This window comes from Oxyura jamaicensis, chromosome 1, assembly GCF_011077185.1.
Source record: "Oxyura jamaicensis isolate SHBP4307 breed ruddy duck chromosome 1, BPBGC_Ojam_1.0, whole genome shotgun sequence".
In the NCBI taxonomy this organism is placed as follows: domain Eukaryota; kingdom Metazoa; phylum Chordata; class Aves; order Anseriformes; family Anatidae; genus Oxyura; species Oxyura jamaicensis.
This window is the reverse complement of record NC_048893.1, coordinates 145,298,535-145,316,539: the sequence shown is the minus strand read 5'-3', so window position 1 is coordinate 145,316,539 and position 18,005 is coordinate 145,298,535. Positions and strand designations below refer to the sequence as shown.

General features: G+C 39.1%; 1 protein-coding gene across 1 annotated transcript in view; it reads right to left on the bottom strand.

The window, feature by feature from the left end:
- Nucleotides 1–1,087: 1,087 nt before the first annotated feature.
- The window catches only part of FAM155A (family with sequence similarity 155 member A), a 515,407-nt gene continuing 498,489 nt past the window's right edge, over nt 1,088–18,005 (bottom strand). Inside the window, exon 3 of the mRNA XM_035318370.1 lies at nt 1,088–6,097. Coding sequence (XP_035174261.1) covers nt 5,802–6,097 — 296 coding nt within the window. The 3' untranslated portion in view covers nt 1,088–5,801. The remainder of the gene's footprint in view (nt 6,098–18,005) is intronic.

The window sequence follows — 18,005 nt, the reverse complement described above, 5'->3', positions numbered from 1 at the left end:
CTTCCCTTCTGCTGATCCTACTTCAAAACAATATATCCCAGCAAAAGCACATGGAGGGGCAGCAGGGAGCAGAACCATCTGAACTGCTGCAGAGAGGTTCAAGAGTGATTTGTTGTCAAATTGCTGTCCCTTCTGATGAGCTAATTCTTGGTGAGAGAATAGTGAAAGGACATATACTGGTGGTAAAATCTTCATCCTTACCTGGATGGCTGGTTTCAAAGCCTGCATATTGTTTTAATCTTATTTCAATTGTCTGGGGAGTTTGACACACATTTCTCTCAAAGAACACTAGCAGATCCCCTGATCTTTTTCATGGGGTCCTGGCAGAGACTGAAGATATGAGTAGGGGAAGTGCAGTCCCTCTAAAGTGGAAATTGAGTCACTGTGCATGTGTACCAGAAATGAATGCAGCATTAGGAGAAAGAGTCTAGTGGCTCAAATTGAAGCAAATCATCACTTTGAGTGGAGACTCTCCCATCTGAACCGTAGCCAAGGCCTCCTGTGCTACTGACACCTTGCTGGAGAACTTTTCACAAATGTCAGGGTTTTGAATGAAAAGTTCAGAAGAATAATGACTAAGATAATAGGAGGCAGGATGACGGAGTGAATAACCAAATATACCCCCCCCTCCCCCACCCCCCCTCTTTTTTATTTTTATTTTTTTTAAAAAATCTTATTACAAAATGTTTTTCTGCTTCTGGAATTGTACCTGGAAATTCACAGTCCACAGTAGAATGCAGTAATTTTGCCCTATTTCTTTTACAGGTCTCTTCCTTTGGTGTTTTCACTCTACAGTATGCTGTACTCATAATAATTGTGGTGAAAATTTATTTGTGTGTCTCTGTCTCTTAAAAGTGAACTATTTCTATATAGATATACACCTACATATGTATCTGTTTTACATCTCTATTTTGAATAAATATATTTTTCAAGTTGGCTCAAATCTTTTATTTATTTAGTTAGTTATTTTTATTTCATCACCCACAGTAATTCCTCAGTTCTTGTGATCCCTACAGGGACAGATAGAGCTTGTTAACAATTGAAAAAAAAATCTGGAAAAATTAGAAGTGTTCAGCAAATGTGATTGCTCAGAGTTGTTGCAGAATATGTTGGCAAATTAAATCCTTCAGTTGAGATTATATGTGTTCAAGTCCTATTCTCCATCCAAAAATCTAATTTTTATGAAAACTATCATAGTCAGAGATGAACATATTTTTCCAAATTTTTCTAGCGTAATGCTGTTTCCTGACAGCTACTCAGACAACGGAGCCTCTCGTTACAACAGAAAGGCTATTTAATTTAATTTCAGCATTGATAAGATTTCTGCTAGCTTGTCCTCTGTGCTCCTAACAAAATTTTGAAACCCTCTTTCTCCAAACTAATAAAACAGTAGACAACAATAATAAACCAGAACCATTCACAATGTATCATTGCCAGTCTCTAGTCAAGACTAATTTTACTAAGGTTGAACCCAGTGATCCTTTGTTCGTGCACTATGCCCATGAGCAATTCCTGAGTAAAGACTATGGGACACCAAATGTAGACCTATATGCTACAGTGAACTTTTTGTAGATGCATGCTTGTACCTTTAGCAAGGCCCACTGTACCTGTAGCAAGGCTGGGCATAATTGAGCCCAGCTCTAAGCCTGCCCACACAAAGCTCATTGCAGGGCCATAGTACTAAGGAGATGTACAGTGAAAGCTGCAGTAAGGACCAGGCCCCCTCAGAGTTATCTTCCTTAGGTGGCTCATCAAATGTATCTTGAAATTCCCTAAGGTATATGGGTTTCATTTTCCTTTAAGCTACCTCTGCTTAGCAGATGAGATTTGGTTGTGCTTCGGGCAGTCACTTAAGACAGGTTTCACTGTAAGCTTGTTTGCATGTACATAAGCTGTCTTCAGCTCTTATGATGAGCAGATATCTTCTGTGCAGGGAGGCAGCATTCACAAAAAGGACATTATCATAACAAACACAAAGAGAGCAGAAGACAATGTCCTTGTCCCTCACTTTTTAATAAAAGAGTATAACTATATAAGCTAAGAGTCACATGACGTACCAGATGAAACCTGCCAGCTCTGCTATTTGATATCCAGCTCTCATTCTTTTTTAATAATTTAAAATAAGATTATTTTTAACCCTCAAGAAGGAATTTCTTGAAAGCTTGTGTTTGGTTTGTATATGTTGTTCCACGTATTCTTTGGCAGCTGATGGCTTGGTTTCATCATTTATAGAAATGATGTTTTTAAATTATGGTGTGCAGGACAGCCTTCACCTGCCATTAATAAAAAAAAATAAAAAATACTGTCTCTTTAATGAAAGAAAAACATCAATATAATGCATTACCAAATGCAAATGCAATAAGGAATAACATATAGTTCTGGTTATGTTATGACATTTGGCTCAGCAGTATTAACATATTGCACAAAATCTGGATTGTCCCTATTGCAGAAGATAAGACAATAGAAGACATGGGAAATATCTCTCTTCCATATGATTGTAAAATAAATACTATTCTTTTTTTTTCTTTCTTTTTTTCTCATCAATAATTTGCAGAAATATTTCAGTATTACTTGCTTGTTAAGCCAGTTTTTTATCATGTATGTATTAGGCATACAGTACAAGGAGAAATGGAACAAGATGGCAGTTATAGCAGTGGCAAGATGCAAATTTATTCTGGAAAAAAAAAAAAAAAAAGTAATATATGCACAATATCAAGCATGCTTAAGTTTGTGCCAGGAAAACTATTACGAATGAGGAATAGATGGAATGAAATTTTGCATCATACATGATTATGTGTTGCTTAACTTCATAGGAGAGTCCTGGTCTACTCCTGATGTCCCAGATGCCACCAAGAGAAGCTGTATACCACACTGCTGGAATGAAAATGGCAACATATGCCCCAGCAGCAGTCATCTCTACAACATGACTCTTTGTTTCAGAAATTTAAGAAACAAACCTCAAAAAAGATGACAGAGAAAAATACAGATCATTGAACTGCAGGCACTGACTCCAGGTGGGAAGGGGAGAAATTTACTGCAACTTGTAAGTAATAATTGAAAGTCTGCAATTGCTTCCTGCTTCTTTTTGCCCAACATTAATTTGGCTACTTTATTCGTGTAATGATGTTGTCTCTGTTTTTCCTCATGTCTCTCATATTCTATGACACAGGACTGAGTGTAGCCAAGCAGTCATATTTTTCACTGACACCACTTGAAAATATTTTTATAGAAAAATAAGGATGAAGGATGAAGAAGAGCAGGAGAGAGGAAAGAAAATACCTTAAAAATAGCTCTCTATATTAATTCACCATGAGGCAAAACAGAAATAATAACTCTTCTTCATGTGCCAATTCACTTGGGATGAATCTGACTTGCTAGTGTATTGGTACAGTATAAAAACAAATGATAGTGATTAATAGTGTGAACAAAAATCTATGAGGAACATCACAGAAATGGAATTTGGATGGCCTTTGCACAGCAGAGGTAGATAAAGGTTATAACAAACTGTTTACTGACCATGTACACTTGAATTAAGAGGTCAGTTGAACAAGAGCTCACCTAGTAAGAGCTTTCTCAGTAATGTGGCTCAGCTGTTTTACAGTACCAGAGCACTGCCCAGTTATTGCTCCATCACTTTTCAATATCTCTATCCTTCAAAAGTCTATATTCTACCATTAGTTAAGGCTTTTTTGTTTACATTTCTGTATTTTTCCCACTTTTTTCATCAATTCCATATAATTAATACATGTCTCTAACACAAAATAAAATAACTGAAAAGCACCATGTTTTATTGAACAAAATATACCACATGGAAGGAAGGAAGAGGAGAAATTATAGAAACAAACCAGTGCTGAAAAATTTTGCATTAGCTGGTGCTTTTTGTTGTATTTGCACAGATCATTTTAGGCTCCTCAGTCCAGGTTATAGTAAAACACTATCAGAACAAATACTTTTGCAAAATATTTGAGCTTTTGCAGTTTAACGTGTGCATCTTGAACCGCTTAAGCAGCATGGTTATCTTCTCCTTTTTTTTTTTTTTTTTTTTTTTTTTTTTTTTTTTTTCCCTCCAGAATTTAACAGACCATAAAGTGTATACAAAAACACATATTATGCACCAGTGATTAAATGTTCTTACAACATTAATATTTATCAAGGGGTATTTCATAGCTAGAAAGTAGATAACTATATTTTATTTCCTAAGAGAACATTTCCTATAGTTTTCCTTCATCTCCCAGCTACACAGCAAACATCTCTAAAGTGCACTTCCCAAGTGTAGTTAGAGAATAGGAAGGAATGTAAAGTTTTTAAAAACAGCCCTTATTAACTTTTCCTTCCATTGATTCTACTGTAAACTCTAAAAAGCCTTTTTAAAAAGCAAACTCTCGTACACTCAGCAGGTGAAACGTTCCCCCCAAAATAAAAATAAACAAATTAAAAGCCATCCCAAACAATGAAAAAGCAGAAGATTACAATCTTCTTTTCTCTTGACTACTCATATCCTAGTATATCTTTATGGTTTTATTGCACATTTATGAAAATGGTTGTCCTACATATATAAAACAAAATAGTTTATTTATCTGTGCTAACACATTCTTGTGCACCCTTAATAACTAGAGTAACTTTCAACAACATGTAGATTTTAGAAAAACTATGGAATTAAAACCAAAAAATATTATATGATGTAGATGCCAAAAGGCTTCTAGTGTAATTTTGAGACAAAAATACTTGGATTTTGGAAGCTCTTTACTCCCATTCCTTATGGAAAACTGCTGGTTATGTGACAGCAGGAAAACTCAAAACGTAATTCACAATGAATGCCAATCCTTCACCTCCAATATGAAGGCTTCCCAACTACTCAACTTACTGAGCTTAACTGGTTTTACATAGCATGTCTAAAAGAGGCTGCTCCTGTTCAACTGACCAGTGAGAAAGGACTGGACTTCTTCAAAATGGGTATTGGAACAACAGTTTGTTATATATTTTTTTTTACATCTTTTAACTGTCCGATCCCACCTTGTAAGGAGAGCACTTATCTGTTCAGCTAAAAGGAACCCCCTTCATGCTCCTTTTGGGTTTGCTCAGTCAACTGGTTTGTGCAACAGTGGCAGAGGCACACTGGAATTGTGTACCCATTCATTGTGATTACACAAACAGAAGCAAGTGTATGTTGTCTGTAAGAGGAGATGGGGAGGAGAAAGGAGATGAATGGTTCCATGGGTAAGAGGACAGTTAAGTTTGTTTGTTTGATTTTTTTTTGTCTTTTTTTTTTTGTCTTTTTTTCTTTTTTTTTTTTAATTTTTATTTTTTCATTGTTCTTTTTTTTTTTTTAATTTAATTTTATTATTATTATTATTATTTTGTTGCTATGTCATGGAATCATAGCAGTCATTCCTCTAATAGAAACTGACAGGACATAAAAGACAGAACTATCAGATGAACACACACAATGACTAGAAATATATCGACAGAGAAAAGACTTAATTTAGCTTTGAGAAACTGTCCCAAAAATAAAATCCTGTATTAACAAGTGCAAAAAACAAACAAAAAAGAAACTCCAAACATTAAAACACAGTGTATAAAATGGTGTGAGAAATTTAAGTCACCATACAGCCTTTTAGTCAATAAAAAGCTGTGTTCTTGTGTCCTTGTTTGGGTAGTGGCCCATTCTTTTCTTTTTAACCAAATGGTCATTCAAGAAGAGATCTGAAGGTAAAACACTCAGTCATTGTTATTTCTGACTGTAGTCAACAGGGCCTCTTGTGTTTCTATGATAGATGAATCCATTTTTTTTGTTGTTGTTTTTATTCCTCATTGGTTGAATTATCTTCCAAAGTTGTTATGCCTCCAAAGCCCAGTCCCGTTGAGTTCTGTGCTGCTGAGACTGCAAGTACTGTATGTAAGAGAATTAATACGAGAACACACAGTTTAAGTCTGCTGTTACACAGTCTTGATGCTGATGAAACTGTGAGTGATGTCCTGTGACATATTGTTGAGCCACTTGTTTTTATAGTCCCTTTGGATTGATGATCTGATAATAGTCCCCATCTGACATCACAGCATTCTGGTTCTGCATTGGTTGGATAGTTTTCATAGAGCCCTGTAGGGTAAACAGAAGGAAAAATAAGCATCAGACACACAAAAAAAAGACGGCAGAAGTTGGTAGGTCAAAGGAACATTTGATAGCTTAGATATATTAGCCTAAGTTCTCAAAAAGCTTGCCATTTTGCGTAATTAGGGCTATGCGTAGTTTAGGAAGCAGCATCACATGATCACAGGAAGCAGTTTAGGAAGCAGCATCACATGATCATTCAACAGTGAGCACGGTTGTAAGAAGAAATGAAGCTAAAAAACAGTCATTGAGTTCCTCAAAAAAATATGACATTTGAATTCTTCCTTTTTGAGGGAATGAAGTAACAACTAATCAAACCAGACATTTTCACAAAAATTGAAAAGGTCTTGAAATTATTGCTCCATCTGTGAGCTCATATCAATAATATGGAATCAATCTATGAAAAGGTAGACATAAAATAAAAAATACTGCTATACTGACATGGACAGTATTGACTGTCAAACCACTACAGATCCAAGTTTCACAGGAAGTTTCCAATCAGAGCTTGCTTACCTTTCCTCAGCTGAGTTCTTCTAGCTGGGAGGATCTCTTTAGTATATCCCAGAGGTGAAAAAAAAAAGCTTTTCTTACAGTGCAGTAATTGGATCTCCTGATATTTCTTACTGTAGAAGTAGGTAATTTCTGTCTTTGGAACTTTACTGAATTACTTAGCCTGATCTCATTACATATTTCTATAATGTTAGAGGAATTCTGTCTTTTCCAAATGACACAACTTTCTTTTTGGAAATTGTCAATGTTGTATATATTACTGTATAGGACAGTAACAAAACCAGAGTGTTGTGTTTACTTCTCATATATCTTTACTAACCCATTTATCTTCTAACTTAATCCATTTAACTTATGGCCAAATACGAGAATGTCTAATATAATGGACAAACAACTTTTCTCCATTTAAACTGATGTTGGAATAGATTCTGTATTAGCTACTTACCCTCGGGTGTTGTGAGGTTTTAGTGAAAAATAACCTGTGTTGAAATTTTGGGATGAAAATTTTGAAAGCAGTTACTTAACTGCTATAATTTATAAACTACTTTTTGTAACAAGAATTACATTTTGTCTAAAGCATCACAACAATCACATTATTTTCAAAAAGCAAAGCCTACAAGTTTAGGCATAACTTTATTTGATCCATACTGCTTGAATTATATGAATACCCTATAAGGAAAACCAGCACATCTTAAAATAAGATAAAACTGAACTCTTTCATTCATACTTCCATAATATGGATCTTAAATTAAACAAAGAAATGCATTAGGTATGCTGAGCATGTTAAAATTCAGGTTAAACCTAGACTGGCACTTTTTATTCCATAACTGAATAATCCCCCAAAATGTCATATATGAGTCCATATAAAGTTTCTTTTATTTTGGCTTCAATTAAGTTTATGAAGATGTAGGAATGAGAACAGTTCATTTGATGTCATATAAAGTCTAGGTTTACTCTGTAGGTGACCTGGTGTTCACCAGTGCAAAAGAGCTCATTAAAGAGATTAAGACTGGAGGAAACTTGGGCTGCAGTGACCACACCCTGGTTGAGTTTATGATTTTGAGGGATATGGGCCTGGCTAAGTGCATAGTCAAGACCCTAAAAATTACCAAAGTGAACTTGTAACTGTTTAAAGAATTAGTGGATGAGATCCCATGGTATACTGTCTTTAGGGACAGAGGATCTGATCAGAACTGGCAACTCTTTAAGGATATTTTTCTTAGAGCAGAGGAGCTCTCTATTCCCATATGTAACAAATCAAGCAGGGAAGGTAGGAAACCAGCATGGCTTAAAAAGGAACTGCTGGTCAAACTTAGGCAAAAGAAGGAAATGTACATACAGTGGAAGCAGGGTCATGTGTCCTGGGAGGAGTACAGAAATGCAGTCCAGATGTGCAGGGATTGGATCAGGAAAGCCAAGGCACTGACAGAACTAAATTTGGTGAGGGATGCAAAGAATGACAAGAAGGTGTTCTATGGGTACATTGGCCACAAAAGAAAGACTAAGGAGAGCTTACCACCTCTGACAAATGAAGATGGAGAACTGGTAACAACAGACATGGAGAAGGCAGAGGTACTGAACAACTACTTTGCCTTGGTCTTCACTGGCGGTTAGCTTTCCCACTTCTCTCGTGTCCCCACACCTCTAGGTGGGGGCTGGAGCAGCAGAGTCCCTCCCACAGTAAAAAGCAAGTTTGGGATTTTCTGACACAACTTAACAACTACAAGTCTATGGGGCCTGATGACATGCATCCCAGGGTCCTGAGGGAATTGGCTGATGTAGTTGCCAAGCTGGTCTCTACCATATTTGAAAAATCATGGCAGTCAGGTGAAGACACTGATGACTGGAAAAGGGGAAACGTCACTCCCACTTTAAAAAAAGGGTAGAAAGGAAGATCTGGGGAACTACAGAGCAGTGAGCCTCACCTCTGTGCCTGGGAAGATCATGTAATGGATCCTCCTGAAGGCAATGTTAAGGTACATGCAAGACATGGAGGTGATCCAAGACAACCAGCATAGTTTCACTGAGGGTAAATCCTGACCAATCTGGTGTCCTTCTCTGAGGGAATGACTGCATCAGTCAACAAGTGAAGACTGACAGATGTCATCTCCTTGGACTTCTGTAAGGGTTTTGACATGGTCCCACAAGACATCCTAATTTCTAAATTGGAAAGATATGGATTTGAAAGGCGGACCATCCAGTGGGACCATCCAGTGGACAAGGAATTGGCTTGATGTCTGCAACCAGAAAGTAGTGGTCAAAGGTTCTGTGTCCAGAAGGAGGCTGGTGACAAGTGGAGTCTCAGGGGTTTGTCTTGGGACCAATGCTTTTAAGTATCTTCATCAGTGACATAGATGATAGGATTGAGTGCACCCTCAGCAGGTATGCAGATGAAACCAAACTGAGTGGAGCAGTTGATACCACAGAAAGAAGAGATGCCATTCAAAGGGACCTGGACAGGCTGGAGAAGTGGGATCATGTGAAACTAATGAGGTTCAACAAGTCCAAATGCAAGTTTCTGCATTTGGGCCAGGACATCCCTGGACAGGAGTACAGACTGGGAGAAGAACTCATTAAGAGCAACCTTGCAGAGAAAGACTTGGGGATTCTGGTGGATAAAAGGCTCGACATGAGCCAGCAGTGTGTGCTTACAGCCCATAAGGCCAATTGCATCCTGGTCTGCGTCAACAGAGGAGTAATCAGCAGGTCAAGAAAGGTGATTGTTCCCCTTTGTGAGGCCCCACCTGGAGTGCTGCATTCAAGTTTGGGGCCTCCAGGACAAGAAGGATGTGGAACTGTTGGAGCAAGTCCAGAGGGGAGCCACAAAGATGATCAGAGGGCTGGAGAACCTGTGAAGAAAGGCTGTGAGAGCTGGGGGTGTTCAGCCTGGAGAAGAGAAAGCTTTGGGTGACCTCATTCAGCCTTTCAGTACTTAAAGGGAGCTTTTGAAAAGAATGGAGAGGGACTCTTTAATCAAGTACATAGTGATAGGACAAGGGGAATGGTCTTAAACTAAAATAAAATTAGATTAAATATTAGGAGGAAATTATTCACTCAGAAGATGGTGAGGCACTGGAACAGGTTGCCCAGAGAGGTTGTGGATGCCCCATTTCTGGTGTTCAAGTCCAGGTTGAATAGGGCCTTGGTCAGCCTGATTGAGTGGGTGGCATCCCTGACCATGGCAGGGGGATTGGAACTAGTTGATCTTTAAGGTCTCTTCTAACCTGAACCATTCTATGATTCTTTGATTCCATGATTCTGTGATTCCGTGATTCTAAGATTCTATGAAATAAAGATTTTTTTTTTTTAACAAATGTTTTATTTTATTATTTATTAACACAACTATTAATGTGTTTCATGTTTTTAAAGAAATTCTCTTATATTTTGGAATTTGTCATCATTTATTGCAATCTTATTGCTTGTGTCATATTTTCTGAGACTCATCTTCTGTTTTTTTTGTGTGCACAAGTTTGTTAACGTGGTAATGTACTGGAAGTACCTTGCAAAGTAAGTCATGATGTGATCTGTTCTGTTACTGCAGTAGCTCAAACTATTAGCAGTTATTGAAGAGACAGAGAATGCTTAATGCTTTGATTCCACTGAGGCTTGTTTACTGTTCCAACTATATTTCCTGCCTTTCTTGTTATAGGAAAACTCAGACTTCCTTTGATATCAAAGCTTATATATACAAGTTGACAATCAAAAACTATTTAAATAATTCTTCTGCACTTACCAAATCAGAAATAAATTGAGAGCAACTCCACAGTCAAAACTGCATTCAACTTGTTCCTTAATGTAAAATTAAATTTCCTCTTTATTTCAATTCAGCAATTGTATTTAGGCTTTGAATTTACAGTTACATATTTAATAATCAATTAACTGTAGAACCACTGTTCATGACAGTTGCTGAACATTTAAATTCAGTCAGAGCTTTATCACTGAAATAAGAAAGCTTCACTATTGTGCTTCACCACATAGTCTATTGTAGCCATTGTATCTATCTTGGCCTCTTGGAACTAACCACTCACTCTGCTTAGTAAGAAGGTTACAGATATCAGTCTTACCAGAAACCCTGGAAAGCTGGCAAATTTAACCTTGGAAAGTTACAGAGAAAAAGATTATTTTGTTCTTTTATGTGGATACAGAATTCAGGAAAAGAAAATAGAAAGATACCTTTATCCAACAAACCACCAAGACTCACCTTCTCCTCTTCTGCCTTTTTAGTTCAATTTGCAGGCATCATTACTGCATCAAGTACTACTTGAATGTTTGGTAACTATATTTCTGAGGTTAACCTTTCATTACTGGCTCAAATCTTGCTTTAATTTTCACATTTCACTTAACACTCTCAGCTCTGGATCTCCATTCCCCTACTTTTCCCTGCACTTTCCTATATTCCACCAGCAGAAATCTTAGTCCATATGGAGGATCTTGGATTTTTATTTATTTTGGTATCAGAGCATTTTCCATACATGCATGCTCTCACTCATGAAGGTCATATAAAAACAATCTCTTTGCTTTGTAACAGGATACTTTTATTCACGTACATATAATTTTAATGATCAGCACACAGTTATATCTGTAGGAAGTGTGTGTTACTAATTTTGATGCAAGACTTAAGGCTACTCATTTGACTGAGATTATGTTAATGGAGACATAACTATAGATAAATCCTAGGTATCCTGCTCAGATGAATCATACTGAAAGAAAAAGGAATGACAGCATGAGCATCATTCATTTTGTGCAGAAACAGCTTCGGTGAAATAAAAAAAGGAAAATTCAAATGTTATTATACTGGAATTGAAGTCATAAAGACTGAATCTATATAAGCATGGTTCATTATGCTGGATCACCAGCTAACTCAGAGAATACTGTGGTTTTTGCATGAGTACTAGCATTTCTTTAGCACAGGAACCAGCATGCAAAAGAAGTTGTTTCATTTGCACTTCTCACCCCAACACTGTGAGGATTTGTCATGCTTGCAGCTGAAACTGTATCTGTGGCAGGTGGTCTTTCTTGGCCCACTTTTTGGTTTATTTCATACAGAAAGAGCCATGGAACCATAGTATTCTGCATCTTCCAGACACCATCAAAAGAAATTGCTCTGACTTGTCACAAGTATTTTGGAAAGACTCAGAAACAAAACAGATTTTTGTTATATGTTCTTTTCTTCTTTTTCTTTCTATATTACTATAAACTATGGTCCTTTTAAATGTAGATTTCTGATTTATTTTGAAAGATATACCAAACTTGTGCCTGAAGAAAAGAACATGAGCTAGAAGAATAAATCAGAGAGGTGGATGCAGTACACCAGAAGTTTTGAATGCTCTGATTTGCACAAAGTAAATAGTGTCTGCCAAGAATAATCCAGCCAGCAGTGATATCATTGCACCAGAGAATTCCAACATACTGCATGACATTTCTCCTTCTGAGGAATTATTTCTGAGATTTTAATATTAGCATTTTCCAACTACAAAAGGAAAGAGAACATTTTTGACCTGATTTCATTGCTTGCTTAGATCTGATCTGGAAGCTAGATCATTTTGATCCTGTCCAGATGGTCCTCTCAATTTCCAAATTTCTGTGTCTGTGACACATTATGATGCTTCTGTTCAGATATATATTTTAAAACCCTTCATATTATAAAACTCAATAAATTGAAATGTAAAGCATAGCTTAAAGATAAATAAGTTATACTTTAGTCAAACAGAATCTAAACCTGTCCTCTTTTAGTTTAAATTCATTACTCCTTGCCCTGTCGCTACACTCCCTGATAAAAAGTCCCTCTCCAGCTTTCCTGTAGAACCCGTTTAGGTACTGGAAGGCTGCCATAAGGTCTCCCCAGAACTTTCTTTTCTCCAGGCTGTACAACCCCAACTCTATCAGCCTCTCTTCATAGAAGAGGTGTTCCAGCACTCTGATCATCCTCTTGGCCCTCCTCTGGATTCACTCTGCTAGGTCCATGTCCTTCTTGTGCTGGGGGCTCAGAGATGAATGCATCACTCCAGGTGGTGTCCCACGAGAGCAGAACAGCATGGGAGAATCACCTCCCTTAACATGCTGACCATGCTTGTTTTGATGCAGCCCACGATACAGTTTGCTTTCTGGCAGGTGCATGCTGTTGGCTCATGCTGAGCTTCTCATCAACCAATACCCCCAGGTTCTTCTCCTCAGAGCTTCTCTCAATCCATTCTTCACCCAGCCTGTATTTGTCCTTGGGATTGCCCCGGCCCAGGTGCAGGATCTTGCATTTGGCCTTATTGAACTTCATGAGGTTTGCACAGGCCCACTTCTCAAGCTTGTCTGTGTCCCTCTGGATGGCACCCCTTCCCTCCACCATGTCAACCAAACCACTCAGCTTGGTGTTATTGGTGAATTTACTGAGGGTGCACTCCATCCCACTGCCAAGTCACCAAAAAAGACGTTAAACAGCACCTGCCCCAGTACCAACCCATGAGAAATTCCACTTGTTACAGATTTCCACTTGGACATTGATCCATTGACTGCATCTCTTTGAGTGCAACCATCCAGCCAATTCCTGACCACCTGAGGTGTCCATACTTCAAATCCACATCTTTCCAATTTAGTGACAAGGATATGCAGGGCAGTGTCAAAAGTTTTGCACAAGTCCAGGCTGATGATGTTAGTTGCTCTTCCCCTATCCAACAGTGCTGTAATCACATTGTAGAAGGCCATAATATTTGTCAGGCACAATTCATTCTTAATAAAGCCTTGTTGGCTGTCAGCAATCACTTCTCTGTTTTCCATGTGCCTTAGTATAGTTTCCAGGGGGACCTACTCCATTATCTTGCTGGGCACAGAGGTGAGACCCACTGGACTGTAGTTCCCTAAGCCTTCATTTTTTTTCCCTTTTTAAAAATGGGCTTGATGTTTCCCCTCTTCCTGAACTGTCACAACTGCTCAAATATGATGGACATTGGCTTAACAACTTCATCCAAGAGTTCCCTCAGGACCCATGGATGCATCTAAGTAGGTCCCATGGACTTTTGCATCTCCAGGTTCCTTAGATGTTTTCTTAGCTGACCTTCTCCTACAGTGGGCTGTTCTTTATTCCCCCAGTCCCTGCTTTTGCCTTCTGGTGCTTGGTTTATGTGTCTGAAGCTTTTGCTGGTGAAGACTGAGGCAAAATAGTTATAGAGTAACTGAACGTTCTCCATATCCCAGGTAACTAGGTCTCCCATTTTCTTCTGGAGAGGAACCACAATTTCCCCAGTCTTCTTTTCATCACTGATGTACCTATAGAAGCCTTTCTTGTTGCCCTTGATGTCCCTGGACAAATTTAATTTGATTAGGCTTTAGCTTCCCAACCTGATCCCTGGGTGCTCAGCAAATTTCTCTGTATTCTTCTCAGGCTCTCTATCCTTGCTTTCACCCTCTGTAGGTCTCCTTTCTCTGTCTGAGTTTAGCCAGGAGCTCCTTGTTTATCCATGCAGGTCTCCTGGATTTTTTGTCTGACTCCCCCTTTGTTGGGATTTATCACTTCTGAGCTTGGAGGAGATGAACCTTGAATATTAACCAGCTTTCTTGGGCCCCTTTCCCTCCAGGGCTTTATCGAATGGTGCCTATATCCTTCTATTCCAGCACTCCAGTCATGGGGGCCATCTCACCACATCTCCGTAATGCCAATGAGGTCATAGCCCTGCAGGTGTACATACATCTCTAACTCCTCTTGTTTATTTCCCATGCTACATGAGTCAGCATAGAGGCACTTAAGTTGGGTCCCTGATAAAACTGAGTTACTGGCTAGTGTGGCTGAATTTCCTTTGTGCTGCTCTTCAGGTGCTGTCCTGCTGACCTTCTCCAGGCTCTGAGTACCTATCACTGACACTGGTGTCAAACTGGGAGGAGGAGCGGGACAGACTGAAGTTGCCCTCCCCTGGTAACAATAGTTTAAAACCCTCTTCACTAGCTTGGCAATTCTATGACTGAAGATGCTGTTCTGCTTCTCTGATAGGTGGACCCCATCAGTCTCCAATAGACCAGGTTGGAGTTGGACTCAATGATACTTATGGGTCCCTTCCAACTTGCTATATTCTATGATTCTGTGATTCTACATATGGGAGAACATTCACACCATGTCTTCTAAGCAACTAAGATGTTATTCAGAACACACAAAATTAGGAGTCTAAATTAATATGGACTTAATGGAAAGGTGATGGAGCAGCTCATCCTGGAGGTCATCTCCAAACATATGGAAGATAAGAAGGTGATCAGGAATAGTCAGCATGGATTCACCAAGGGGGAATCATGCTTAACCAATCTGATAGCCTTCTATGATGGGATGACTAGCTGGAAGGAAGAAGGGAGAGGGTTCGAAGTGGTCTACCTTGACTTCAGCAAGGCTTTTGACACTATCTCCCATAACATCCTCATAGGCAAGCTCAGGAAGTGTGGCCTAGATGAGTGGATAGTGAGGTGGATTGATAATTGGCTGGATGGCAGGCCTCAGAGTGTTGTGCTCAGTGGCACTGAGTCTAGTTGGAGGCCTGTAGCTAGGGGTGTCCCCCAGGGGTCAGTACTGGATTCAGTGTTATTCAATTTACTCATCAATGACCTGGATGGTGGAACAGAGGGCACCTTCATCAAGTTTGCTGATGACACAAAGCTGGGAGGAGTGGCTGATACCCCAGAAGACTGTGCTGCCATTCAGAGGGACCTTGACAGGCTGGAGAGATGGGTCAAGAGGAACCTCGTGAAGTTCAACAGGGGTAAGTGCAGGGTCCTGCACCTTGAAAGGAATAAATCCAAGCACCAGTACAGGCTGGGGGCTTACCTGTTGGACAAGGTCAAGGGAGGTGAGCCTCTCCCCCTGCTCAGCCTTGGCGAGGCCACACCTGAAGAATTGTGTCCAATTCTGGCCTCCCCAGTGGAAGAGGGACATGGGACTACTGGACCGAGTCCAGAGGAGGGCTGCTAAAATGATTAGGGGTCTGGAGCACTTGTCATGTGAGGACAAGCTGATAGCTGGGCCTATTTAGCTTGGAAAACAAGATCTCATCAATGCATATGTGAAGGAAGATCTCATCAATTCGTATGTGAAGGGAGGGTGTCAAGAGGATGGAACCAGACTCTTTTCAGTTGTGACCAGTGACAAGAAGCAACATGCACAAACTGAAGCACAGAAAGTTCTCTTTATATGAGAGAGCACGTCTTTACTGTAAGGGTGACAGAGCACTGGAACGGGTTTCCCAGAGAGGTTGTGGAATCTCCTTCTCTGGAGATACTCAAAACCTGCCTGGATGCCATTCTGCACAATGTGCTCTAGGTGATTCTGCTTGGCAGGGGAGTTGGACTAGATGATCTTCAGAGGCCCCTTCTGACCTCAGCCATTCTGTGATTCTGTGAAAAATGAGAGTGATTGAAAACACATCATTTATATGTCCCTTCCCTCTTCTGTCCATAAAGGAACTTAAGTGCTACTTGAAATCCCATGACATTTATAATACAGTAAGAAGTGTAAGGATGTGGCTGGGATTTTCTGCCTGGTATTTTCTACTAGGTGATAGTCCAGTAGACCATCAAACCATGCCACAAAGCACAGAGAGACCATAAGTCTTGGTCAAGACAAAGAAAGCCCTTAGCAACGTAGATCTATTTCGTCATGATAAAGTGCTCCAGACTTGTCACATAGGTGGCAGTTTTGGGACTGTTTTTAGGACTGCAGCTAGGGTAGGGTATGTCTGTATTACCAAGTAGTTTTGGGCAAGAGAAGATGCATATAATGAATAAGCTGGTGTTGAGTATCTCATGTCAACCCTGAATGCATTTGAAAGCTTTTTACCTCACTGTAACTCTAGTGAATCCTGAAGTTCAAATGCCCATTAGTAACATGACGTGTGAAAGTTATGGTGCTGTAGCATGTCTGATAGCTTAGTTTAATACAAGGGAACCAAGTTTACATCCTCGAAGGCGCCTCCTCATTGCAAGCAAAACAGAAAGGAGTATGAACAGCAGTTTTCCTTCAAAAGCACACTCCTGAATTACATTGCTAGCATGAATACAGCTTCAGTGCTGGTGTTGACAGCACTTTGTGGATACTTAGGGAAGGGCCTCATACATGGAGGAGGTAATCTGCTCTCTCTCTGGACATCTCTATTAGTCATTTGGTGGAGACTGAGATCTCAGTTTTCATGTGCTGGGGAAACTGCAGGCCTGAAAAGATTATTTTTCTGTAAAGAAAATATTTACGGTCTCTGCATGCTTTCCCTGTCTCCAATGGGAGATGGCAGTAAACCAGACAGAAACAGTTCTTGGGCTAGACCAGTCCCCAGGTGTTCTGCTGGACTGCACTGTCCTGAAAGGTATGGAAAAAGCAGGAGTTGTGAAGTATTAGCAGTCTATTCCTAGTGATCTGTACATAGACTCATACATTTTTCAACTCTTTTTTCACACACAAAGAGCACGTGTGAAAGAAATCTTCCACATCTTCCATTTGCACTTAGGAAAAAAAAAAAGAAAGAAAGAAAAAGAAAAAGATAAAAGATGACTACATCTATGAAGGAAAACATAGAAAATAACATAGTCGGACTGTTTCATACCAGTGATACACACTGATTTCATGGGAGTCACAATTACAAACTTGACCTAAAACTTTGCATAGGATTCATTCATTATCTGTTGTATGTTCATATATTTGCCTAAACACTTATAGAATTTTCCTTAAATAAGATTCTCTTTTGCATTAGCAATTCTAGATGTCAGGGCTACACAAAGAAACATGACATGAAACCACTAAGAATTTTAATCTTATGGATGTAAACTCCAAAGCTCTAAAATGCGAACAAATATATTTAATTGTAATGTATATGAAAAACTGTATGACATAACATTGCCTAATGGAAAGACTGATTTCTTTACTCCTCTTTACTAGAAGAAAAGTAGGGGGTCGGAATGGGGGACAAGGCAAGGACATGAATGGTTTTCTCATGGAAATGGTTTTCTAACCCCATGTTTCTATAATCAGAACCATATTGTGTTTTGATTGTTTTGATTACTCTTCTTCCTGATGTACTCTCCTTCATTTGCACTTCAGCTGTCCTATATCCTCACATGCATATCTATGAAATACAAATTCCAGTGACACACAAATAATGAAGCATTTCCTGGCCTGTTCCCAATATCATTTCATTGGAGATACATCAGTAAGATTTTCTCATACCAGAATACTTCTTACTCATTTTAGCAGTACTTTAGAAATTTCCAAGTCATTACTAAACCACATTGTAAATTTTCCTTTTCCTTTCCTTTCCTTTCCTTTCCTTTCCTTTCCTTTCCTTTCCTTTCCTTTCCTTTCCTTTCCTTTCCTTTCCTTTCCTTTCCTTTCCTTTCCTTTCCTTTCCTTTCCTTTCCTTTCCTTTCCTAATCTCTC